Below are 27659 nucleotides of genomic sequence, written 5' to 3' on the forward strand. Positions count from 1 at the left end.
ACAATGGATAGTTGTCATTCTAGTGACAGTGTTGACTCAGTGTGCACATGTGTAGCGACTTTGTGACAATGACAAGTTCTGTGGTCAGCATGGCCAGCTTGGGCTAGTGTTGGTATTGTCTTCCTTAGCTTTTAGAAATTGAAAGAAAAACCTCTCATAACCCAGGCTTGTCCCAGGTAGCTGACGGACGCACCAGTGTCCTATGTATGTCGTTCACCATGCTGCCACAGGGAATATTTCTAAGTAGGTGAATGACACATGTTAATTCTCTCTAGATGTCAGTTAAATGGATGTAAGCCACCAGATAAGATTAAAAAAACAAAACAAAAGCAAAAAACATTCATCCTAATTCTAAGGGTTTCCAAAGAGTTGAGGCTCCTTCCGTTACTCATTTTATCTGTAACTTTCACTAATAATGCTGACTTCTGTGTTGTCTGCTATCTCAGATTCTGCAAAGAAGACTGACGCTAATTCTTCATCTCTTATATGTTGTGAAGATCACAAAATTGCTGAAGCATATCTTAGATTAAAATTTTAGATTTTGGGGGGTGGGCCCAGAGAGATGGCTTGAGGATTAAGAGTACTTACTGGCTGTTCTTGAGGATCTGGATTTGACTCCTGCCATCCAATTGTGGCTCAAAACTGTTTCTTTTCTTTCTTTCTTTCTTTTTTTTTTACAAAAGATTTATTTATTTATTTTTATGTATAAGTACACTGTTGCTGTCTTCAGACACATCAGAAGAGAGCACTGGATCCTATTAAGATGGTTGTGAGCCACCTTGTGGTTGCTGGGAATTGAACTCAGAACCTCTGGAAGAGCAGTCAGTGCTCTTAACCACTAAGTCATCTCTCCAGCCCCTCAAAACTGTTTCTAACTCCTGTTCCAGAAGATCCAGTGTCCTCTGCTGGCCTCTGCAGACCCCAGTTATGCATGCGGTATGCAGACATACATGTAGGCAAAACACTCATGCAAATGAAGTAATTTTTTTTCAATTCTAGATTTTGCTTAAGGATACAGCTCAGCTAATGGAGTGTTTGTGTAGCATGCACCAAGCCCCAGAACCACATAAACCAGTGAGGTATTGAATACCTGTCATCCCGGCACTCAGGAGGTAGAGTGAGAAAGATCAGAAGTTCGAGGCCATCCTTGGCTCTGTAGAGTTGGAGGCCAGCCTGGGGTATGAGAGAGCTTGTCTTAACAAAGCAAAAGAACAACGAAGGTATCTACATTTAAGACAAACAAACGTTTGAAGAGTAGGGACTTTTTTTTTCTAAAACACAGAAGTGATGTGATACCAAGAAAAAGCACCTAGTTTTTCTTAAGTTTTTCTTGTAATATACCATAGCTACCTTGCCAAAAGTATAGGAGGAACACGGACAGGAAGCCAATTGATAACAACTCAGAAAGTCCTTCTCTTTATGAAGACGTAAACTTAGTAAGAGGAGCAGCAAAGGTGGCTCAGCCATCCAGAGAACTGGCGGTTCCTTCAGAAGACTTCTGTCTGATTACTAGCACCTACATGGCGCTAACAACTGTGACTCCACTTGCTGGGGATCTGACACTCTCTTCCCGACTCAGTATCCACCAGGCAGGCATGAGGTGCAGACAGATACATAGAGGCAAAATATACACACATATATATACACACAATAAATGAATAAGCATTAAACATGTAAAAGACTTGTTTCAAAAGAAAAAACAAAGAGAAAAAACCCCACATCAGTAAATGATTGTCTAGAGAACTTTCTAAGTATTCTGTTTACTTGCTTCTTAAGGCTTAAAAATGTTTTATGCACTCAAGTGTTTTGTGTGCATGTATGTATGTGTATCACGTGTGCATTGCTTTCAAAGGCCAAAATACAGTGTCGGGTCCCCAGGAACTAGAGTTACAGATGGTTAGGAATTGCTGTGTGGGTGGAAACTAAACGCTGGTCCTCTGGAAGAGCCCTGAGCCATCTCTCCTGACCCCAGTTCTATCTGTCTTAAGGACTGAGTGGGAGGTGCTGGAGAGATGGCTCAGTGGATAAGAGCATTGGTTGTTCTTCCTGAGGACCTAGATTCAATTCCTAGCACACACATGGTGGTTCACGATTTTCTGTTACTCTGGTTTTAGGGGATCTACTGCTCTCTGCTGGCTTCACCTGGCACTAGGCATGCACTCTGTGAACAGATATGTACAACAGACAAAACATCCAGACACATTAAATAACAACAGAATAGGTGGGAAATGTTAACACTGACGAGTAAAAGAAAAATTAACCCCATTAATGAGGGAATAGTTAATATTGTAGGAGGCAGAAGAAATGGCTCAGTGGTTAAGAGCACTGACTGCTCTTCCAGAGGTCCTGAGTTCAATTCCCAGCACCCACCTGGTGGCTCACAACCATCTGTAATGGGATCTGATGCCCTCTTCTGGTCTGTCTGAAGACAGCTATAGTGTCTATACATAAAATAAAAATAGTCTTTATATACATTAGTTTATATACATAAAATAAAAAAAGTCTTTAAAAAATTAGAAGAGGCACTAGCACTATAAAAATCAGCTTAAAACAAAAATAAAGTATTATATATCTGTGCTATGGTACTGAATAACCCTTGAGAAATTACAGTAAATCTATATGCATCAATCCAGTGCACTGTAAATGAAAAAAGTCAAACTTTCAGATTAATATATGTGGTATGATTTAACTAGTATTAAATCTATGGTGTAATAAACATCCCAATATATAAACACCATAAGTGTATATGTTATAATTAATGACTAGATTGTCTATAAGAAAAAATCCAAAGTGGCAGTGGCTGCTATGGCTGCTGTGTAGATAGGGAAGGGGAAACAGAACGTCTCTGCTTCACTTTATGCATTTAGATACTGTCCACACTTGATAAATCATTTTAAAAATACAGACTTTTCCCAGGCTTCGTAGCATGTGCCTTTAATCCCAGCATTGGGGAGGCCTAGGCAGGCGGATCTTTGGGAGGTTTGAGTTGAGCCTGGTCTACATAGCAAGTTCCGAGCCAGAGCTACAAATCGAGACCCTGACAAAGTAACCACAGTAATGACAAAAACCAGAATTTGCATGTCATCCTGCAGCGAAAGCTGTGGCATTGATGTATTGTTCCAATTTGAGTGTGTGTGCAGGAGAATTGAATGTGGATAATTTTTTTTTACAGTGAAAGATCATTGTATTTAAAACCAAATCATGAAAAAAATTCCTTGTGAAGTTATTAAATTCTAGATTGACTTCTGGAAGTAAAGCATGGGGGAGAGACCAGGGGATTCAAGCGTGGACATATGACATTGAGCAGAGGCAGAGGTTGTCTTTTGAGACAAACATTCTGACAGTCCCCCTCTTCTCCTCTTTTCAGAGAGCCACTCTTTTACAAGATCCTCTGTGTGGCACTGCGCAAAGTCATGTCCTCAGGAATCGGAAGCCATACAGGTCAGCCTTGAGGTGTGGGGTACTCGTTAGAGATTTCTCTCTGCACTTCTAGATCTGTGCAGTGTAAGTGTGGTTGACTGCTCTATTCCTACTCCTACCTCAGCAGCTGCCGTAAGTTTTAGATCTGCAAACACAAGTATTCATGGCGACAAGTTGAGAGCCAGAGGAAATAAGGAGTAAGTGACAGAAACACAGTGAATAGATGTGGGACAGTGCATTGCAGAGGGCACTCATGGTGAACTTAAGAAGGACTTTGACGCTGATCCTGTCTTAGTTAGGCTTTCATTGCTGTGAAGAAACACCATGACCCAGGCAAGTCTTATAAAGGACAACGTTTAATTGGGGCTGGCTTACAGTTTTAGAGAGTCAGTCCATTATCATCAAGGTGGGAGCATGGCAGCATCCAGGCAGGCATGGTGCAGGAGGAGCTGGGAGCTCTACATCTTGATTGGAAGGCGGCCAGGAAAAGATTGTCTTCCAGGCAGCTAGGAGGAGGGTCTTAAAGCCCACCCCCACAGTGACACACTTCCTCCAACAAGGACACACCTCCTAATAGTGCCAAACATATTCAAAGCACCACAGTGAGTAACAAGTCTCTGAGAATCCCCCAGTCTGGAGCCTGCCACAGTCAGCGAGCGCCTCTTCTAGTGCAAATTTCAATTTCTGAGCACAGTGCTAGGTGAGGTCAATCTTTTAAAAGATGTCGTGTGTGTGTGTGTGTGTGTGTGTGTGTGTGTGTGTGTGTGTGCGCGTGCGTGCTGCAGTCGCACCCTATTACATACCCTGCCGTATATGTGGAAGACAGAGGACAACATCTGGGAGTCAGTTCTGTCCTTCATCACATGGGCTCAGGACTGAACAGAGGTTGTCTACCTACACCACAGTCCTACAGCTGGCTGAGTCATCTCCATGTCTCCTCTGATGAGAAAGATTTTTGTTCCCACAATCCATCTGAGGGGCAGACTGGGTAAAATGAGATTAATGCAGTACTAAAGTGTGTATGTGTGTGTGTGGGAAAGAGGGCTGGGGAGATGGATTAGTGTTCAGAGTGTGTACTCCCTCTCTTGTCGAGGATCCGAGTTTGGTTTTGAACTCATGTCCGGCTGCTTACAATGCTCTGTTTTTTTTTTGTTTTGTTTTTTTTTTTTTTCTTTTCTTTTTTTCGGAGCTGGGGACCGAACCCAGGGCCTTGCGCTTGCTAGGCAAGCGCTCTACCACTGAGCTAAATCCCCAACCCTACAATGCTCTGTTGCTCCAACTCCAGGGGCTCTGATTGATGCCTCTGGCCTCCCAGTGCTCCATCATTCAGGTGCACACACACATACACACACACACACACACACACACACACACGTTCATTATTTTGCTTTCCGTGGTGGAAGAGCAGTTCTTTCTGGAAAGTCTGCTTGCAACAGGAAACACGCCTTAGCTTGGTGCTCTGCCCTTTGTGCTAAGGGGCCCCCTACCCACCGCAGTCTAAAACATAGACTGTCTTTCAGAACATGAGTAGCCTTCACACGGCCTTTACAGGAAATGCGTGGAAATTTCTTTATAAATGCACTTATTTCAGCAAAGGAGTTAATGGAAAGAAAACATTAAATAAATATTACCCAAGGCTTCCGGTCTGTGTTAATGGTATAAATGAGCCCACAGAAAGGTTTACTGGGGACCGCAAGAGCGTGACAGCTGATCAATGGGCAGGGGTGAACAGTGATTCAGAGAGGCAGTTCATTTTGTAGGGTGCAGAGCTTCACTGCTTGTCAATGCTAAGGCTCAGAATACGAAGTTCAGTTAAGATTCTACCAGTCACAGCTGGAAGGTGGTGGCACAGGCCTTTGATACCAGGATTAGACTCAGGAGGCAGAGGCAAGTGGATCTCTGAGTTCTAGGCCAGAATGGTCTACAGAGTGAGTTCTAGGACAGACACAGGGAAACCCTGTCTCAAAAAAACAAAGGAGGGAAAAAATTCCACCAGACTTGTCAATAACTGTGATATTTGTGAACTGCAGTTTCTTATATTTTACCTGATTTTTGTGTGTTTCTGTAGGTCTGAGGAGAAAATTAAGCAGTTCTGTCAACTGAAGTCTGAACTTTTTCTTAAAGACAATACTTTGAGGAAGATATTGTATTTAATTGTGGAACTTAGAGTGGCAGCGCAGAGAAGTTTCATTCTAAAAAGACTTTTCTGGAAAGTAAGCATTTTATCCTTAATCTCTGAAACTTGTTTTGTCTGGTTGTCAAATGTAACCATAAACTAAAATAGAAATACAAGTTGTATTCTGATGCTGTATTGTGAAATGGGGATTGTATTTAATGTAGTCATGCTTTTGTTAAAGTAACTTTTATTTGTCAGTTGTCATTGTTCATCATGGAGGTTTGCTGCTGAATAAGCTCACCTTTTCCAGCTCTTTCTGAACTCTGGCTGGCTGGTTCAACTCAGCTGTTCTGGCTCCAACTCCTCCCCAAGCTGACTGGTTCAAACTGGCTTCTTATCTTCTGTTCCTTATTCTCTGGCTCATTCAGTCTTCACCTGTAACCTGTTTCTGTAAAACTGTCCCTGTAAAATTACCCTTCTCCCCATCTTTTAGTGCTATTCTCTTAAGTAAGCCTCTCTTTTCTGTTTGGTTTCGTGAGAGTTGGGCATATTCTATCTCTGACTCATTCTGTCAAATCTTTCTCTGATTCATCACTTTGTCTGCCCCTCAAGTAGATGTCACTTTCAAACATGGCTGCTTCCTTCAACAAACTAACTTCCCCTTCATTGTTTGTGATTAAAGGTGTGTACCAGGGTGTGTCTGTATTACAAGCCACAGGTGTTAAAGTTGTGTTATTCCAGCCAGACCACATAAACCTAGGTCTTTGGATATGATCACTGGCCAGAGCAGCCATGTTGCTGGATGAAAATTTCCCTATATGTTTTAAGATTTAAAATTTCATAAGGTAATCAGTGATACCTATGTGCATGCCGGAAAGATAGAAAGAAACGGGAGCCATGATACAAAGTAACTGTCGCAGGTCCAGTTGATGTTGTCCAAGGATTGATGTGAGGGGGAACATTCTTGGCCTGTGAGGTGGAGGAAAAGTAGATTTTAAACAAGTTTTTCATTAGAAGTTTCTCTTTAGTAAAAATATAAATTAAAAAAAAAATGCTTTTAAATCCAGGACTGCCATTTTTCAAAAAACGGGGTCCCCAGTACTCCTTCCAGCTTAACTCTCACACGGAGAGTTAATGTCCACCTTTTCAGCTTTAGGTATTAGCAGACCTTAAGAAGCCAAGATGAGGGATGGAGAGATGACTCAGTGGTTAAGAGAACCAACTGCTCTTCGAGAGGTCCTGAGTTCAAATCCCAGCAACCATGTGGTGGCTCGCAACCATCTGCAAATGAGATCTGATGCCCTTGTCTGGTGTGTCTGAGGACAGCTACAGTGCACTCATATATAATAAATAAATCTTTAAAGTGCTGAGCCTGTACAGGGCCACATTCATGGCGGGCCACAGCTGTCTTCCCAGTGAGCAGCTTGAAGTACACAGTCATTCGAGCAGTCAGGAGGTGCCCTGTTTGCAGGGGACAAACCATGCTTTCCAGATGAGAGCAGTCTGCCGTCTCAGTGTGGGTGTTGAGGAAAGCCCCGGGATGCTGGTTAGCTGGGGCAGCTTCGAGCCAAGGAAGGTGATCAACTATCCTAATTAACAGCAGGTTGGTTGATGCCAATGGTGTGAGGCGGCGTGCTGCGGTCTGAAATGGTTGGCAGTAGCAGAGTCTACTAGGAACACACCACACACACTTTAAACGCAGGACTTCAGAGGGTTGTGGATCAATACCGGGAGCCTGCCCCCATCCTCTCCTCTGTCCTTTGCTTTTTGTAGTATGTGTCTTCCTTTTTTTTTTAAACAAAAAACAAACAAACAAACAAAAAACCAAAAAAAAAAAAAACCCAAAACAAAAAACAAAACCCCAAAAAACTCGGTAAAGGCCTCCCTGTCCTTCAAGGCTCAGCTCAAATGCCACCAATCTCTCTTCTCTGCTGTCCTCGGTGAAGAGCCATGCATCTTGCTCGTTTTGATCTCTGGACCTATTCTGTATCACTCTGCTATTTATTGTCCGTGGCAGTCAGTTCAGGAGACACTATCTACATGGGACTACTAAGCACTTGGATGTGACCAAGGATGAGGTCATGGCATTTTAACTTTAATCAGTTTAAATAGCCCCTGTGGCCAGTGACTGCCATACTGGGCAATGTTCTCCAGTATTAACCATAGCATTTTGACCACTGGGCAAACATTTATCACATTCCTAATCATTTCAAGGCATGGTCACAGGAATTAGACATTGAAGTGTGATTAAGGCAGTTTCTACCCTCAAGAATCAGCGTGGTTACTCTGTTGGCTCAGGGCTCTAACCTCCCACAGCATGCTCAGGCCCAACACAATGCATGCACGTGTCCTGGAAGCTATATTTGTTACATTGAAATCTTATTCTCTTGTGAAAAGTCAAGCTATTCTGAAGTGTAGGTTTCATTCAACGTTTCATCGTCATGTGTCATGTCATTAGCTGGACTCAAGGAGGTCTTTGGATTTCGTTTGTGGAACAGGCAAGGACAGAGCGAGTAGAAGCCACACTGGTACGTGTGTATGTTAAGCATTTCCACCCCTTCGTGGCTCCTCTGTGTTTCTGACTAAACCGTGGAGACCTGGGGCTTTTTGCCTTCACTGTCTTTGCTACAGCCCTGATCTGTTCTCGGGTTCATTTACACAGAGTCAGCAGCTGTGACTGAGGAGGACAACATTCTCAGATCCTTTTTGGAGGATTAATTTCTATTTAAAAGATTATCTCGGGGCTGGGGATTTAGCTCAGTGGTAGAGCGCTTGCCTAGGAAGCGCAAGGACCTGGGTTCGGTCCCCAGCTCCGAAAAAAAGAAAAAAGAAAAAAGAGGAAAAAAAAAAAGATTATCTCTCATGGTCCCAGCCTAAAACCCAGGTTTTCCAAGGGAGCTTGGTGAGCCGGAGTGGTGAAGAGAACATACTGCTCTTGCAGGGGACTAGAGTTCCTATCTCAGCACTCACACGGGGCAGCTCACAACCACACGTATCTTCTGCTTCAGGGGGATCTGATGCCCTTTTCTGACTTCCCCGTCACCCCCATAGCACATATGCCTACTTATCTAACTAGCACCGGTTGTCACTAGTTATCAGAGGTCTGGGGACACAGCAACAGAAGGCTAGAAAGGAGAAGCGATTGCAAACTTGTATCAACTTGCCGGATTTGGTGGGCAGTGCTTATTCTCATGCTTAGCTCGTCTCCTTGAAAAAGAACACAGAGATGTCAGTTGCTCAAACCGAGTGTCTGTCGAGACAGAAACGACAATCTTTATTTCAGATCTACCTTCAAAAGTATCTGTCTGTGTTTACACTGCTTTTTGTTGTCTGTAGCTTTTGCTATCCCACCTAAGCCCCACCCCCCCCACGGTGTCTGCCAGTTTCCTGCAGGGACCGGAAGTCCCGCCTATTCCTTCCGCCCATCAATCGGCAGGGGCATCCTTAATGAAAGGTGAAGAACCAATTGGGGAACAGGACCTTAGCATCAGCACCACCCCTGCAGCTTTTTATTGCTATTATTACACAATTATGACACTGCACATTTGGTTTGGCATCCGTGAATACTTTCCATGTCTTTACAATGGCCTTCCGAATGGTCATCATCTCTTGAGCTAGACCTAAATGGCATCCCCTGGCTCTTGACATCTCACTGGGATGGCAGGGAGTAAAATAGTCCCCCCACCCCCAATTCTGCTAGTTTTAAAGATACTATTATAAATAGCTTCTTTAGGGTGGAGAGATGTTTTCTTCGTTCCTCTATGTGTGGGTGGAGTTTTAACAACTGTTACCCTCATCTTTTCCTTCCCTGCTTGCTTTTGCAGACCAGTGAGCTTTTCTACTTCCTAGTGAACAAACTTCATGAATATTTGCCAGAGTCTAGGGATAAGCGTGCATTTCAGAACAAAAGCCAGAGGGCCGATGAGCTCCTGTGAGTACTAACTGGGTCATTGGATCGTGTCCCTCTAAGGCAGTGGTTCTCAACCTGTGGCTTGAGAGCGACCCCTCTGGGCTCCCATATCAGATAGTTACATTGCGATTCATAAAAGTAGCAAAATTACAGTTATGACGTATCAACGAAATAATTTTATAACTGGAGGTCACCACAACAGGAGGGACTGCATTAAAGCGTTGCAGCATTAGGAAGGTTGAGAGCCGCTGCTTTTGGGGTTAAAGAGAAATGGATAATGCTAGATAAAGATATATGTGATATTAATGATTAGTGGAGCTATAACTTTTGCTTTACGTAGATTTTTAAATTTTAAAAATGATTTCTGGGGCTGGGGATTTAGCTCAGTGGTAGAGCGCTTACCTAGGAAGCGCAAGGCCCTGGGTTCGGTCCCCAGCTCCCAAAAAAAGAACCAAAAAAAAAAAAAGATTTCTTTGATGTTATTTAATCTTTTGAAATAGGTTCTTGTTTTGGAATCTGTAAGAGCCTAGAACTCACTATGTAGATCAGGCTGGCCTCAAACCTCTGCTTCCCAAGTGTTAAAATCATAGGATGTGCCATCATACCATGAGCAGTGTCCAAGAACAGAAACTGCTCTTATAGAAGCCCCAAGTTTGCTTCTCAGCTCCCACAACTGGTGACTCACTACCCCCTATAACTCCACCCCCAAGAGAATCTAATGTCTGTGGCCTGTGTGGACACCTGCATTCCTGTGCACAAACTTACTTCCAGGCAGATCCACCTATGTGCGTGCGTGCGCGAGAGCATACACACACACTTAAAAAAATTTGAATTCCAAAATGCTAAAGCTTGTGACTTGACCCTGGTATGTTGCTCTGTCAGGAAGCCCATTTTGAGTGCCTCCCATATAGCAATCCCAGACCGGGCACTTGGCCAGGGTTTGCAATTTGGTGCACAGAATTTGATGAACTCTTTGCTAAACGACCATCCAAAAGCCTTCCTCTCAAGGCTAATGGTTTTCATGGAATTCTGACCCTGTGGGACGGTGCACACAGATGTGCATGTGTATACCATTTTCCATTTTCTCTCTCTTATTTCCTAGGGCATGTATTGAAATTATACAGACCCTAGGATTGATGTTCAGAGAAACAGAAATTGAATCCTCACGATTGAACACATTGGCAGCTAAGAAGTAAGGTCTTTGTGTGTGTGTGTGTGTGTGTGTGTGTGTGTGTGTGTGTTTGTGTGTGTGCACTTTTCTGTTGTTTTGTCTTTTAAGAAGACATCGGACTGTGTAGTCTCTGGCATTGTTCTTATTAACTTCTGTCCACTGATCTAGTTGGCGGCTTGAACCTGGGAGAGCCAGGGTGGGGCAAGGCCCCAAATGAGGCGGACTAAAGTCTCCCGCAGTAGTCAACTTTATTTAAAGCATCAGAAAATGTATATTCTGAGGATGTTCCCTGGGTTATGCAAGGTCAAATGAGCAGAACTCACTTGAGTTTAGGCTGTATACAGTCACAAGGATGACCTGTGTCCAAAGGAATGTAGAGAGGTTAACCTTTCTCACATAGCTGTCTAGACTAGGTCAGCAGGCTTTCCCCTGCAAGGTTGCCCAGGTTCCACTTTCCTTCTTTTTTGTTATTCTGCCATGTTAAAAATATTTTATTTATTTGTTCATATACAATTGATCAAATCCATCCTTAGACCCTCCCCATTCCTCATATCCTCACCCCCATCTCCCTCACATACTCTCGTTTTTTAAACACTGACTCTGACTGGTCTTATTGGTATGTGTATGCATGGCTATAGGGCATCCACTGGAGAATGGGCTGCTTATCATGGCCACATCCTTAGAGAAAGCTGAGGCCCCTCTCCATCGGCTGCCAAGAGTGCTTTGTCTGAGGTGGAGCTTGGTGAGCCCTTCACATCCATGTCCTGTCCTGTCCTGTCCTGTCCTGTCCTGTCCTGTCCTGTCCTGTCCTGTCCTTCCCTTCCCTTCCCTGTCCTTTCCTTTCCTTTCCTTCCCTTCCCTTCCCTGTCCTTTCCTTTCCTTTCCTTCCCTTCCCTTTCCTGTCCTGTCCTTTCCTTTCCTTCCCTTCCCTTTCCTTTCCTTTCCTTTTTCACGGCAGGATTTCTTTATGTAGTTCTAGCTGTCCCAGAACTCTCTCTGTAGACCAGTCTAGCCTCAAACACAGAGATTCCCCCTGCCTCTCTCTGCCTCCCGAGTGCTGCGATTAAAGGCGTGTGTCACCATTGCCCACCATATTGGAGTTTTGACTGGCTTGGTCTTCCCAGGTCTTGGTGCATGCAGCTCCGGTGCTATGAGTTCATGTCTTCAGCAGGGCTGTTGTGTCTGGCAAAAGCAATTTTGAAGCATGTCTTTATGGAATTTGCCTCTTTCTGACTCCTCTTCTGCAGTGATCCTTGAACCCTGGAGGAAGAGCCATGACAGAGATGTCCCACTTAGGGCTGAGCCCTCCACAGTTGCGGGTCTTGGTATTAATTGGCATCTCCTGTGAAGAGAAGCTTCTCTGATGGGAAAGGGAGAGACACTAACCTGTGGGTTTAGGGAAGTCAGATCGCAGAAGAGCTCGCTACCCACGTGTTGCACCTGAGTGGGGCTTCCCTCGCAGCGCCTACCATGTGTTTCTCTTGCTTTTAAAGATTTAGTTGTTGTTTTGTATTTATGTGTAATGTGAGCATTGTGAGCTTATGTATACCCTGTGTGTGCAGTAGCCCACTAAGCCATACAGGGCATCTAATCTCCAGGAACTGGAGTTACAGATGGTTGTGATCTGCCAGGCATGGGCGCTGGGAACCGAACCCAGGTCCTCTACAAGAACAGTAAGCACCCTTGACTACTCAGCCTTCTCTCTAACTGCCTCCTGCCATTTTTCTTTTCCTGCAGTCTTTGTCTTCATGATTGAAGCAGGATGACCTTCATGGGAAGTGAAAGATCTAAAGGGCAAGAAAATGTTCTTTAAGATTCATGTATTTATTATATACAAGAGGGCATCAGATCCCATTACAGATGGTTGTGAGCCACCATGTAGTTTCTGGGATTTGAACTCAGAACCTCTGGAAGAGCTGCCAGTGCTCTTAACCACTGAGCCATCTCTCCAGCCCCCGAAAATGTTCTTCTTAAGCACAACATGCAACACTTCTGCTCACCTTCTATTGGTGTCTACTTTTCTCTATCCTAAAAAGGAAAACACTCTCTTCCTGGGCTGTAAAGTGTGCCCTTTAATTGTTCTAACTTGGTTTGACCCTATCAGCTTCATCAAACCTTTCTCTTGACAAGACTAAGTCTTTTCCTAGCCTTTAGTCACTGCGTTCAGTAGCTATAGTAGAGTCTGGTGTTAATATTAATTTTTAGGCACTTTTGGTATGTATAGGATTATCATGAGAACAACAAAAGTATAACATAACAGTATTAATCTGTTGCCCCATAACAAATTCCATAAGCTTAGTGATTTAAATACTTTATCATTATCTCAGGTCTCTGTGGATCGATACTCTGGGCAGAGTTGGTTGGGGCCTCTCCTCCTGATCTCAGCCACTTCAGCTGCAGGGTTCATGGGGTTTCTGTTTCCTCCTAAGTTCAAGCGATGCTTCAGAGAGCAGCTATAGATCTCATGGTGGCTTGTTTCTTGGAAGGCTCTGTCTGTGAGTTCCAGAAGGCCTCCTTTTACAAAGTTCACCTGATTAGAACACTCCCTCCCCCTCAGGATCATTTTCTCTGGGCTAAAACAACACTAATGATGGGCCTAGTTGTATTCAAAGAGCCCTTCATACTTCCCACCTAGTGTAACACACTCATGAATCGCCGCCACTTACAGTCATGGGTCCTGCCCACACAAGGAGGGGGGGCATCGTATGGGATCTGTGTACCCGTGGGATAGGAATATTGGAAGCCATGTTAGAATGCCACCCTCCACTACATCACAGACTATTTGATCTCCAACTTCTGTACTCTAATATAGAGTGTAGTATATTTAAATTCCATACATTACAAATAATACCAACCCTAATAATGAAACCATTTGATTGTTGGGACAATGTTTTTTTTCTTTTTTCTGGAGCTGGGGACTGAACCCAGGGCCTTGCGCTTGCTAGGCAAGCGCTCTACCACTGAGCTAAATCCCCAACCCCTGTTGGGACAATTTTTAAGTCTGGGATGTCAATCCTAGAAGTTTCAATTTTCCGGATGAAACTACAATTTGACTAAAGTTGCTGACCCAGAGAGTTTTAAATGAAGTCATTTGGTGGAAGGGGTGGATTTCAAATTAAATTCCATCTGAGGAGATAAAGAAGCAGTTATTCAGTTAGCATTTCCTCCTATTATTTCCCAAGGTGGAAATTTTGCTGAGCTGAACCCTCCTTGCTGCATGCACTCTCGCAATGTGTCATGTTCTTTTATATTTTGGTATTGTTACAGTTGAATTCCTATATTATCACAGTAAGTGACCCAGAACTTTAAGAGTTCCTTCTCTTAGATTTGAAAAGGGATTGTTACTGAAAAATAAAGGACTATAATTAAATAGAACAGAGAACGGAATGTCAATTCATACTTCAAGTCTAGAAAAGCTTCAGAAGGAAGTGCTCTGGGGGCTGAGGAGGTGGCTCAGAGAGCTTGCCGCAAAACTGTGAGAACATGAGTTCAAATCCCCAGAACTGACACAGTTGTGCTTGCCTGTAACCCCAGTACTGAGGAGTGGGGTGGGGTGGGGCAGAGACAGGAAAATTGCTGTAGTCTGCTGACAGTCAGCTCAGTTCAAATTTAGTGAGAGACCACGTTTGAAGGGAATAAAGGCAGAAGAAACACACAGCTGGAAAAGCTGGGGCAGGTGAGCTGTGCTTACACTGGTGGAGGGCACCTGCTGTGCACAACAACCCAGGACCTCATAAGGTTTATTATGCATGGTCCAGGGGGAGGAGTTACCTAGTCTCTGTAGACAGAGCAGTCTCAAACTGCAACCTCCGACAGGGGGAAGCTGTGGTTGCTAGCCTGTGCAAGCACTACCAGAATTCCCACTTAGACTGGGGAGCCGGGATGCCTTCGCTGTCCCTCTGAAGGAGGCTTTGCCAGTTTCCCACAGATCTGAGGGGTTGGTCTTTGACGTGGCCACACCCACGCCCACAGTACGCATGCACTTGGGACTTCGTCTACTCATTACGCATTCGCTCAAAGCTTCCCCACTCCTCCCAGCTCAGCCAATAAAGTGTTGCCATTTAGGCATGGGGACTCCACTTTGATTTCCAGCAGCTATGTAAAAAGCCAGGCATGGTAGTGTGGGCTTGTAAGGGAGATGGACCTAGGCTGGAGATTGCTGGCCAGTCACAATAAGTAGCCTTATTGGTGAAGCTACAGCTCAGTGAGAGAGATTGTCTCAAAAAGTAAAGTGGATGGTTTTGGAGGAATAACAACAGGGTTGACCTGTCGCCTAACAGACACACACATGCACATGTCTGCTATAGAATACGCTAAGCGTCTGAGGTAGTGCATAGCTGAATTACAAAGCACACCAAAATACATACATTTCTGATTTTTTTAATTTATAAAGAACTACTATGTAGTACTGTTTCCTTTTCCCAAATGACACATTGGCTTAGCAACGAGTCAGAGAAGTCCCGTGGTGAAGATAGCCAATAGTCAGTACTTTCAAATAATCATGTATATACATGTGGGTAAGAACACGTGAATTTCAGTGTCCCGGGAGGCCGGAAGAGAGCATTAGAGCCCTGGAACTGGAGTCAGAGATGGTTGTGAGCCATCCTAAGGGTCCTGGGAATCAAAGCACTATGTGCTCTTAACTACTGAGCCATCCCTCCCCCCAATCCCCACTCAGCCATTAGCATTTTAAAATTGAGAAATATTTGTTTAACTATGTATAATGAGTGTGCCATAAACAAGACTGTGTAAGACGCAGAGGACTGCTGTAGACAACAGCCCCCGAGTCAGCCTCTTACCCTGTCTCTGAGAGGGCAAACCTACTCCCTCTTGGGACCAGCCTCCATCTTTTTTTTTTTGTTCTTTTTTTTCGGAGCTGGGGACCGAACCCAGGGCCTGGCGCTTCCTAGGCAAGCGCTCTACCACTGAGCTAAGTCCCCAGCCCCGACCAGCCTCCATCTTAAGAGAAACTTGACCTATAGCTGCACCCGAGGACCTGGAAGGACCCCATGGGTTGCCCTTGGTTCACACCCCAGAGTTACTTCCTAGCTACTTCCTGGCAATCAAAGATCAGTCTGACCGTTTCGGATGTACTTTCAGACCGTTGTGATGTCCATGGTTTTGCCAGAGCACCTGCCTGTCAGCTTATGCTAGCCGTTCAGTGAGTTACCGTTCAGTTAGCTGCTTGCCAGGCTGGACACCCCCTCGCTTCCTCCCATTCCTTATAAAACCCTGTCCTGCTGAGGGTTCTGGACTTCACCAGACTGTCCTGCTGTGTCAGGGTCGGCGGTGAGCGAGCCAGGCTTGAGCTTGTCATGAAGAGACTGCATTGGCGCCGGCTCCTGCGTGGGCTTTTGGGACTTGAGAATGTGGCACGACATCTCCATTTTAATCTTTTTTTTTCAGTTTCCCTCTTTATCCGTTGTTGGTTGTTGTACTGGCTGGTTTTATCACAGAGAAAGGAGCCTCCCTTGGGGAAATGCCTCCATGAGACCCAGCTGTAAGGCATTTTTTCAATTAGTGATCAAGGGGGAGGGCCCAGCCCATGGTGGGTGGTGCCATCCCTGGGCTGGTAGTCTTGGGTTCTATAAGAGAGCAAGCTGAGCAAGCCAGGGGAAGCAAGCCAGTAAGTAACACCCCTCCATGGCCTCTGCATCAGCTCCTGCTTGAGTTCCAGTCCTGACTGCCTTTGGTGATGAACAGCAGTGTGGAAGTGCAAGCCGGATAAGCCCTTTCCTCCCCAGGCCGTGATGTTTGTGCAGGAATGGAAACCCCGACTGAGGCAGTTGTCTCTATTCCTCCACTTCTATGGCGCTGTGTGTTCACTCCCCGCCCTCCCTCCCCAGTGCTCCCAGGTGCCCCCTGTCTCACCTCTCCATCCTCACATCTTCCTCTTTCTGACTTGTTCCCATATTTATACTTCGAATGAACCTAGCCTAACCACTTACTTCTTCCGATTACAGAATCTACTTACCCTGTTACTTAGAATTAGTAATCGGTAGACATACTTTATAAAATAGCTTTACTTGGAACCACCACAGCCTCCCTTAAATCCCTCCCTGCTGAGCTTTCTGGGCTAGTGAACTCTGGAACTACACTTCCCTCAGAATGCTTAAAAAAAATACATTCTCATTTAAATTTCTTTAAAAACAAAAATCCACAATATACCTATCATTTCAAGGTAGTCACCTGCTTGTCTAAGTTAAGAAGTGTCGTTAGTTTGACTCCACCTGTTACTGCTTAGAAGATTTCCCCATTAATGGCTTTTTGTGTTTTTTCTAGGGGAACACTGTTTAATCTCTTAGTGATTCTAATCAGCAAGCCCAAGGTTCCAAAGCCCTGCTCTGTGTCTGATGCCCAGCTGGTGGCTGATCCAACCTCAGCGGAAGACGCAGCATCTTCCGACGGTCATGTGAGATGAGGACCGACCTGGGGCGGTTGATTGAATGGAACATACAGGGGCTCTCATTTCTTACCTCTTAATGTGGAACAGGATGTTGAAGAGTTGGGAAGCGTGCACACGTCAAAGAGGACATGTTATTAACCTAGCGTCTTAGCTAGTTCAGAATATTTGAGGAGTTTGAGCTCATACCTGGTATTTAGATGTGGAGACTAGAAGACGACTTTTAGAATCTGGCCTAGAGTCCGATGGGAGCCACGGCAGGAAGGCTGGGTTCAAAGGCAGGAAACACTGAGCTTGGTTTTGGGTTTGTCAATCTGCATCGTAAATAGTATTTCCCCATGAAAACATCTAGCGTCTTGGGATAGAAAACGAAGCTCAAGTCCAGACAGACCACACCAGGCCATGTGGAAGAGGTTTATTGGGGTGACAGAGACAAGGATGGGTGGCAAGAGAGGGAGAAGAGAGAGAAAGAGAGGAGATAAAAGAGAAGTAAGGGCCTGCTTTTTATCTGAATTGTGACACAACCGCTCGCAGGTGAAGGTGGGAACTGAACCAAATGAACGGCAGGAACGTATGACTGTTGCCATGGCAACAAATGCACAGGTGACCGGGCAACATCACTGTTGGAGACGAAAGGGGTTCCTGATACCAGCATAGCAGACAGAAAGGGTGGGTGTAGGTTTCACGTCTGCAGGGCATTCGCATCTTCTGTGCTGCAGTCATCAGGAGACGATACGGTATTCAGATGTCAGCTATAAGAGAAAGGGAGAGATAAGTAGAGTTCATCCTCCACGATGTATGAGAGGGGCAGGGACTAGGCCTGGGGCATGTCCATAGGCAGTTCTCATGCCCAGAGCGGTGTGTGGGCACTGTCAATTGCTTCAAGATCTCATGAGCAGTCAGAGGTCCCTGAGCCCTTTATCAACCCAGACTACAAAAGGAATAGAAGTTCAAGGTAGGCACAAGCCTAGAGTCTCCAGAGGATCTCCCGCCTCAATTCCAAGAAGCATATTTACCCCCTTATGTTTTGTTTTTGAGACAGGGTTTCTCATTGTGGCCTTGGCAGTCCTAGAACTCCTTCTGTAGACCAGGGTGGCCTTGAACTCAGAGATCTGCCTGCCTCTGCTTCCTGAGTGCTGGGATTAAAGGTTGAGCAGCCACCACCACCTGGCTATGTTTCCACCTTCTTGAAGTAAGGTTGTTGATTTGACTGCTGATGTGGTCCCCAGTGTGCAGACCTTTCATGCTTTTGTCTGGGCCGTTATGTCCACCCCAAACCCACATTGTGAATCTTTGCAAAATGTGTTGCCCCTTTACAAGGGCAGCTTTGCTTTGGGTGGTACTGGGGATCAAACACATCCAAGGAAAGCACTAAACCTCGTCCTGACCACTCTCATTTTACTTTTTGTTTTGAGTTGCCCAAACAGGCCTTGAACTTGGAATCTCCATGTCTTAGGCTCTTTAGTGTCTAGGCTCTAGTTGTGAGCCTGAGCCCAGGAGCCCAGCATACAAGCAGTCTTCCTGCGAATGACTGAGCCAGGCGGATCAGGAAAGTGGACATCACAAAGTAAAAATCTTTTTTTTTTTTCTTTTTTCCGGGGCTGGGGACCAAACCCAGGACCTTGCGCTTCCTAGGTAAGCGCTCTACCACTGAGCCAAATCCCCAACCCACAAAGTAAAAATCTTAATGAGAAATCCTTTTACAAGTGTCTAAAGGGAAATGGCCTTTCTGGCTCAGCCTATGCTAGTGTATTGACTTATTGAACCTTCTAGTTACAGAAGCTTATCCTGGAGTACACGGACACCGCGACAGCGCTGCTCTACGAGATCCTGCTTGTCTTTCAGCAGGTACAAGGGGTGCTTTTCTTATCATTCTGATTTGGTTATGCCGTGGTTAACAGTGTACAGTGCTTTTACTGGGGAACCTCTCTAAAACAGGTTGACTTCAGTGATACTACAGGTTATTTTACAGACACTGATTTTGAAGATTTGATTTGATTGGTCAGGATAAAAACTTATTTGGGAGCGAGAATTCTTTCAGATACAACTTTAGGCTTCACGGATATAACTTGTTTCCTTGAGTTTCTAGGGGAATCTTGGACTGGGATCCACAAAGTTTGCTATAAGCTGGATGATGTCCTTTCTACAGAGCTGTCCTTCCATCGTGAGTATTGAAATGAAAAAGACCCGGCTTAATGGAGCATTTGTGCTTAATTAGTAAAACACAGGCGTTGTGTTTATGATTGAGTCTACAAAGCAGAAGCAAAATATAAGTATGATGATTTTATTATTTAATCAAAAGAAAATGTTTTTATATTCAAGACCTGAGTTAAAGGTATTTGAATTATGGCTTAAGATTAGCTTTATTTTATTAAAATCAAACAACTTTGAAGGTAAATGTAGCAAGCAAAATGTTAAGTTATTAGCTTGTAATTTACGTAAAATATTGACATTTTCCATAAGTAGGACAATGAATAGAACGTTTGGAATTGGCTGTGTGCTCTGCCCGGAAGCCACCACCATGGTCCCAACTCTGATGATGTCTGGTGAAGAGTCCATTCCTTTCCATATGGTCCATGGCTGCCATTCTACTAGACCACAGCCAGAGGGAGCTATTTAAATAAAAAACAAACAAACAAACAAACAAAAAAAAAGTGACTACAATTCCTTGCCTTGAGCTTGATGATCTCTCAGCAGCTTTCCTCTTTGCCTAGTGGCTGACCTCTGACCTCTGACCTCTGACTTCCATAGGCCTGCAGGGCTGGGCATCTTAAGCTTTGCTGCCTCATCTGGTCCTTCCTTCACCCTGCCGTGTACATCTCCCAACTCAATGGCAGCCCTCCTCCCCGACTGTCCCCAACGCAGGATGCCTTCCTCTGTGTTGGTCTTGGTCTGAGTGTCACCGACTGAGGGTGATTTGCGAAGGGCAGAGGCTTATCAACCTCACATTTCAGAGGCTGTTGGTCCGAGATGGAAGCTCATGAGGATGTTGCTGTGTCCTTCCGGGAGTGACGGCCAAAGGACAAGAGAGCATATGTGGGCTGTGAGACAAAAGTCACGTCAATATGTCTGAAGTGTCTCGCTATGTTACTCAGGCTGGCTTCCAACTTATGACCCGCCTGCCTCAGTCTGGTTGGGTTTCTGTTGTTTGTTTAGCTGAATTCACTTTTATAACAAATTTGGTTTTGAAATAACAGAGTCTCCCTCACAAGATATCCATGAGCATAACTATTCTATTCTCTTATAACCATAACTATTATCTTATATTCTTGAGGGCAAGAGCCTACACTTTAGTAATCTCTTATAAATCCTCACCTGTAACACCTTCACTTTGAGGATTAAGTTTCTGACACACGAAAACGAGCTGTAGCCAACTGGGTCTGAAATTCTTCTCCCTCCTTTCCAGCTCAGCTAACCCCCACTCATCTGTGAGGCCTTGGTGCTGGTTCCCGGAGAGGAAGGCAGAACATTGATTCTCTGACGTTTTAACTGGGTCACATCCCACCAACACAATCATACAGTGCCCTATACAGTGTCTTCTTCCTCCTCCCCTTGATCTTATCACATTGCTGTTTTCGTTGGCTTCTGTTGTCACATGGCTGTAGCTGTTAGTGTCCTGGGTGTCCTGGCATACTTTCTACGAGGCATGTGGTAGAAGTGGACATCTCTCTTCGCTTGATTACTTTGGCCTGAGTCATCTCTCTTCACTTGATTACTTTGGCCAGAGTCACATGCTTCCCTAGGCTCGAGTATCTTTCTGAAATGCTACTTACAGTTTTTCCCATGGTGAAACTCTCCCGAGAGATGATGAACAGGGCCCACTACTGTAAGGGCTGTATAGTGTGAACAAATGACGGGGCTCTTCTGTTCTATAGAGAGCATTGGTGTTTGAAGTTTGTTACGGATTTAGTTTATCATGACCCAGACAATAGCTTCCTCTCTGTGCAGACTGCAACTGCAGGAGAACAGGAGAGGTCTAGTGTGTTCAGTGTTCACGATATCTAATGGACTGTTTTATGAAGCCTCCATCCCTCAATCTCTTGCCACTTCCCCCAAGCTTGCTTTCCATCTATTGAGGCATGCATTCAATTAATCAACATACGTTTTATTAAAAATCTCCTCAAAAGGTAGTTCTAGGGGCTGGTGAAAGACTTGGTGGGCAAAGTTGAGAAGCCTACAGCCCTGAGTTCCTTTCCTGGACCCAGTATGGTGGAAGAAGAGAACAACTTCCACAGGCTGTCTTCTGAATTCCACATGTGGGTCATGGCCTGCACTCCTGTGTACACATACAGGCACATGCATATTCACACACAGACACAGACATAAACACACCCTTGGTAGATAAGATACACACACAGATAAGGAAGTGAGTGGGGCATTGGACATGAGGTAATGTGTTCTTTTTGACATGAGTGTATGCCCCATGACCATCCGTGGTTCCCAGCTGAGACTCTCTTTTCCAGAACAATGGTATGAGATATGTCCTGAAGAATCTGTATTCTCTTGTCAGATCCCCACAACACCTTTGTAGAAAGCTGGCCCGGGGCACTTACCAGCCGAGTAGCCTACTGCCCAACAGAGATTAAAGCCTTGGCTTCTTCAGAGGTGCACAGAGCCCAGGCAGGCTGAGTCACTCTAGGAGTGCCCCATATGCTATCCATATTTACCTGTGCAAGCTGGAAGTCTGTCTCCTGTGTGTTCTATGCAGTGACCTTAGGCTCTATCATCTGGGTAAAAGCCTAAGGTGCTAAGGATCCCAGGCAGTGGGGGTTCCTTACTCTAAAGCTGATGACTTAAAGTAGTAGTTCTCAGGCTGGAGAGATGGCTCAGAAGTTAGGAGCACTGGCTGCTCTTCCAGAGGTCCTGAGTTCAGTTCCCAGCAACCACATGGTGGCTCACAACCATCTGTAATGGGATCTGATGCCCTCTTCTGGTGTGTCTGAAGACAGGTGTACTCATATACATTAAATAAAATAAAAAATCTTAAAAAAAATAAAGTAGTAGTTCTCAACCTGTGGGTTGCAATACCCTAGGGTCAACAGACCCTCTCCCAGGGGTCACCTGAGACCATCGGAAAGCCAGATACTTATATTACAATTCATAACAGTAGCCAAATTACAGTTATGTGGTAGCAGTGAAAATAATTTTATGGTTAGGGGTCACCACAATATGAGGAACTCTATTTAGGGGTCATAGCCTTAGGAAGGTTGAGAACCACTGCCTTAAAGGAACTGGGTTAAGTATAAGGCCAGACTCGGGGTTGAGCGTTTGCCCAGCAAGCGCAAGGCCCTGGGTTTGGTCCCCAGCTCCAAAAAGAAAAGAAAAAAGAAGTATAAGGCCAGACTGTGACCATGAAGTCTGTCAGGGTAAAGGGTGTCCTGAGGCAAGGGAATGTTGACACATAGACCCAGCTCTAAACTGTAGAGGCAAAAGTAGACTGTGTGAGAGAAATTTGAGAAAAAATTAAAAACCATTGGGGGTTGCGATCATCGAACAAGTAGGTTGTACCTACTTGTCAGCCATCCCTGATCACTGTACTAAAAGTCCAGGCTCAGCAGGTAACTAACACTTCTGCCAGCCTCACAACCTGAGTTCAATCCTGGGAGCACATATGTAGAAGGGGATATCTGACTTAAATAAGCTGTCCGCTGGCTTCCACACATACGCTGTGGCACGTATCCATAACATGCCACGCCAAATGATTAAAAATGTAATCTTAAGAAGAAAACAACAAAAAAATCAAGGTGCTAAAGAAATTAAAACCGGGGGCTGGAGAGATGGCTCAGTGGTTAAGAGCACTGACTGCTCTTCCAGAGGTCCTGAGTTCAATTCCCAGTAACCACACGGTGGCTCACAAACATCTGTAATGGGACCCGATGCCCTCTTCTGGTGTATCTGAAGACAGCTACAGTGTACTCATATACATAAAAGGATAAATAAAATCTTTGTTTAAAAAAAGAAATTAAGGGGTTGGGGGTTTAGCTCAGTGGTAGAGCGCTTGCCTAGCAAGCACAAGGCCCTGGGTTCGGTCCCCAGCTCCGAAAAAAAGAAAAGAAAAAAAAAAGAAATTAAAATTATTATAAACACTGGTTGGTTTATAATCTGGTATTGAGTAGCTTTTCAGAGAGAAAATAGCCTGCAGGCGTTGGAGCAAGGGTGGCAGAGGCGTCAGCTTGGATTGGTGGATTAGGCTAGTGGCTGAATCGGGGCGTATTTGGGTGACACCCCGTCTGCGTGCATGTAACCACATTTTCCTCGTCTAGATGGCTTTTGTGGCTGGTATCGTGGAAGGAGTGGTGAGAGGGCTCTCAGCCTCGCTCCAGCTGCTGACTCCTTGCCAAGCGGTTCTGTTGTACCAGCAGTTCTACATCCTCAGGAGCTGCCTGCAGCATAGCAAGGCTCTGGCCGAGTATATCAGGAACGACCACCGTGAGGAGTTCAGGTAAGGCAAAGCACATTGAATCAAAGTGCCCACTGCTCATCTTCACGGGCCCTTCTGACAGGACCTGATGCTTGGGGTTAACTGGTGACGGAAAATTCCACGTTTGTCTTTGGTAATACTTTATATGATCACAGGTAAGGTGAAATCTGGGCCAGTTCTAAGAACCGCTGCCATTTGTGGAGTGCTCCCGGCCTAGAAGCTACTTGTCTCTCCTTGCCTTTCTTGTGCTCAGCCTAGGTTGCACAGACGTGTAACCATTTGTTTTGGAGTAACAAACCCCATTGAACTGTGAGTTCAAGTCAGTCGTTGCAGGGGCGTTTTGCAGGGCTCAGTCAAGTCAGTAAGGGGAACATAGACACACTGGGGAGTTAGTGGGCTGCCCATCTCCTCCCTGTACCCCCTTGTTGCTAGCAGAAGAGTAAGAGGCAGCGGCAGCCTGGGTTGGTTTCCTCAGCCAGACTGCTCCCCTGCCCCTCAGGGGTTGCAATTCTTTTTAAAGGCCAGCGAAGCACTCAGCAGTAGGCCTGAGCTAACTGGTACTAAGGAAGAGCTAAAGTAGTGTTTGCCTTAAGTGAGAAGGGTTCAGGCAGCGCTGCTCCACCATTGGTTCGGAAAGAGACAGGAAAAGACATGGAGGCGTACGTTACAGCTTTGTATTGGCTTCAAAAGAAAGAAAATTAGTCAGCCCTCTGGGTGGACTGTTTTTCCCGCATGTGGCATTACATCAGAAGGTCCATTCTGGATACCATAAAAGGGATTTATTTGGCTCCAAGTTGATCCCACAAATCAGTCCCAGCACCCCTCCATCCCTGCTCCTTAACTTCCTTTGAAAACTTCATTAGGAAAAACCGACATAGCGTGAAATTTGCCCCTCCAGAGCGTATAATTTGGTAGCGCTGAGTACATTTCACAATGTTTTGCAGCCATAATTATTGAATCACAGAACACTATCATTATCTAAAAGAAACCCAGTACCCACTAAGCAGATATATCCCATTCTCTCTTCCCCTTAGCTCTTGGCTCTAACCTCTTATCTACCCTCTCTTCTAGACAATCACCCAATGAACGACCTTTTCCTCCACGTCTTTCATTTAGCATATTCCCAAGGTTTAGCACATTGTAGTATATATAGCATGACCCAACCCCAAACACACACACACACACACACACACACACACACACACACACACACACCTGTTTTTTCCAGCTGGAGACAATGTCTTACAGCGTAGCCCAGGCTGGTCTGGAAGTCATCATGTAGCTTAAGTTGGCTTTGAACTCACAGCAATTACAGGTATTTACCATCATGCCTACCCTAAAAAGACAGGAAGCTGGCAAAAATGGTGCAGTATCGACCTGGAGCTCCCAGCAGGCCCCTGTCAGGGAGACTGGGTGACTTTTGGCTACCACCCCTCCTACTTTCTTCTCCCAGGCCCCTGGTTTATTGTTTCTTGTGGACATTCAGGTTTGTCATTGGTTTTTAAACCAGTGGTTTTAACTTACTTTGCGTTAGAATTGTCTGAGTAGTTATTAATAACACTGACCCAGGTGTGGTCCTTCTGTTTTGGTTTTCCTGGGGCACAATCTGGGGATGACAGTTTTTAAAAGCCTACCCCAAGTGATTCTGGTCTTCATTCAGGTCTAAGAACCATTCTTTGATGCTACCGAAGGAGGCGGTCGAAGGCTGCCTGTATCTTTATGGGAGATAACCCCTACTCTTTCCTCTTGCCTGGTCTGGATGGGTTCTCTCAGCTTGGTCCCCTACTCCTTGCTCAGCATCGTCTGAGGAACCCACCATTAGAAACCTTAGCATAGGCTTTGGTGAAGACAGTCTCGTCCTATCTTGGTTACCGCCTTGGCGTTCTCAAATAAAGAGAAATGCTGAAATGCATACATGGTAACGATTTTCTAAGTCCTGAGCTCAGGAGGTTAGAAGTCTGGAAATGCCGAGTCCTGTGGCTGAGGGTCCCCAAACCCACTCCCACCCCTCCAGCACTGTGCCGTGAATGTGAACATGCTGGATGAGCCGATGTGGAAATCCTCATTTCTAACGGTGTTTTGTTTCTCTCCGTGATTTGCAGGTACTTTATTCACATGCCAGCACTGGAGAAGAGGCTCCCTGGATGTTACCCCATCACAAAGCCCACCACTCAGCTCTGTCACGAAGTTCTACAGCTGATTGAACAGAAACAGTGTGCAGCATGTTAGAGGAGATAAAAAGTATAAAGTATTCACTAAAGTCACTACGAAAAACAGCGTTTGATTATTTATTTAATATTTAGCTTTCTCCTTTTAAAGATTCTAGCTACAGGTTCATTAACACCCCTTTAAAAGGTCTTTTTTTTTTTTTTTTTTTTTTTTGCTTTTTTTGAAATAGGTTTCTCTGTGTAGTCCCGGCTGTCCTGGAACCACTCTGTAGACCTTGAACTAACAGAGATCTGCCTGCCTCTGCCTCTGCCTCTGCCTCTGCCTCGGCCCCGCCCCGCCTCCACCTCTGCCTCGGCCCCGCCCCGCCTCCACCTCTGCCTCTGCCTCCAGAGCACTAGGAGTAAAGGCAGTGCATCCCCATACCTAGCTCTGGGGTAACCATGCCTGGACAGAGAGCTTGCAGCTCAGAGGTAGAGTTTTTGCCTAGCATCTGTGAAGACGTGTGTTCAATCTCTACCACGGTTTTGAAAGAAAACAAAACAAAACCAAAAAGCCCCAAACAAACAACAACAACAAAACAAAACAACCCAGCACCAAGCAGCACAAACGCTGTCTACATCTTTCTTCACATGTGGAAAGTGGGTGCCTTTCCAGAATGAAAGCTTTCTTAAAGCCATGAGAGCAGTACGGAGTGCGGTACTGCAGAAGTACAGTACTGGGTGTGCAGGAGCGATCTCCTGGGTCCCCTTGGTGCGGTAAGGGTGATTGGCTGAAGCCATTGGCACACCGGCTGCAAGACTGCTGTAGGAAGTACACAACCTTAGAGAAGTGCTGGGTAATGAGGCGGCACCTTCTCCCCTACTTGGAAATATTCTAATGTCAAAAGTATGCCTGCTGCCGTGGGCAGGACAGCAGTCACTGCCCGGAATGCTGAAGGAAACCCGGCAGGACTTCCTGTGGGGACACTGCTCCGCAGTGCGCTGCTCTGCTTCCTGCCTGGGTGGGCCAGTCTGAGCCGGCCTGTGGAGCCCCAAGGAAGAGGGACCTCACCTAGAGCTCTGCAGTTTCACAACCATTTACAAAAGTCCACACTGAGTGGCCTTAAGTTAACTTAGATCCAAAATGCTCTCTGGAGCTGTTGCGTTTGACTTCTAAAAACACCAGAACTGGGCTTTCTGTTTAACTTCCTACAGCTTGAGGAAGTAGCCGAGGAAAGTCTACTTCCAAGGAGAGCGTGTCTTAGGCAACTCTGCTTGTGGTCGTTGGAACCATAGCTGGGGACTTTGTTGAGGAGACTATGGCTCTTGTCATAAATTTGTTTGGCAATATTTAAACTGTTTTACAACGATCATTTTAATATTATAGTGTTTATATGATTTTGAGTGATTGTTCAAGATACTTCTTAGATTTAGTACTTCTACAGCTTTGTAGATATTCTATGTTAAATAGATCTAGCTGGGTGGGGGTGTACTGAAAATAAATGGTAGGGTACTTGCCTGGCATGTAGGAGGCCCTAGGTTCAAAAGAAAAAAAGTAAAATAAAAACTAAGACTTTGTGTTAAAAAGGTACACAGAGAGACACGTTTAGCTTCTCAAATTGCTACTCTGAGAAGCTCTTGGATGGCTAAGGAGAGAACCTCCTTTGCCAAGTCCCAGATGTGTGCTCCTGCCCTCGGCAGCGGCAGCTTCCTCCTCGCCCTCCTGGACTCCCACAACACCATCCTTACAGCTCAGGTAATGACTTGATTGCCAGCGTCCCAGGTTCCCATCATTCACAAGTTCTTATGGGCTGGTTTCATTGTAGAAACCATACATAGACTCATTGTAAGATTTTCCAAAATACTAAAAAAACCCCAAACACCCATAAAGTACTGAGTTTTGACTTGAAAAACCTGGTATACTGTGGTTTTCAAAATAATGTTTTGACACATTAATAAAAATAGTTTTGTTTGCAGATTATTTACAAGTTATTAGTCTTATTTGTCTCCATGAGGTTTTTTGTCGTCGTTGTTTAGTATGACTTTTAAAAAGTCTCAGCTATTGTACTTT

The 27659-nt window shown here is 45.0% G+C and overlaps 1 protein-coding gene across 13 annotated transcripts in view; it reads left to right on the forward strand.

Annotated features, from left to right (window-relative positions):
* Window positions 1–26203, forward strand: part of C7h12orf56 (similar to human chromosome 12 open reading frame 56) — a 51618-nt gene extending 25415 nt beyond the window's left edge. The window contains exons 5-13 of one of the 13 annotated variants that reach the window (NM_001127567.1): window positions 3368–3441; window positions 5489–5633; window positions 9361–9467; window positions 10549–10638; window positions 16900–17029; window positions 18794–18868; window positions 19110–19184; window positions 23284–23462; window positions 25544–25715. In NM_001127567.1, coding sequence (NP_001121039.1) covers window positions 3368–3441; window positions 5489–5633; window positions 9361–9467; window positions 10549–10638; window positions 16900–17029; window positions 18794–18868; window positions 19110–19184; window positions 23284–23462; window positions 25544–25670 — 1002 coding nt within the window. In that variant the 3' untranslated portion in view covers window positions 25671–25715. The other 12 variants (XM_063264105.1, XR_005486701.2, XR_005486700.2 and 9 more) reach the window with 12 other exon arrangements.
* The last annotated feature ends 1456 nt before the right edge of the window (window positions 26204–27659 follow it).

This window comes from Rattus norvegicus, chromosome 7, assembly GCF_036323735.1.
Source record: "Rattus norvegicus strain BN/NHsdMcwi chromosome 7, GRCr8, whole genome shotgun sequence".
Classification (NCBI taxonomy): Eukaryota; Metazoa; Chordata; class Mammalia; order Rodentia; family Muridae; genus Rattus; species Rattus norvegicus.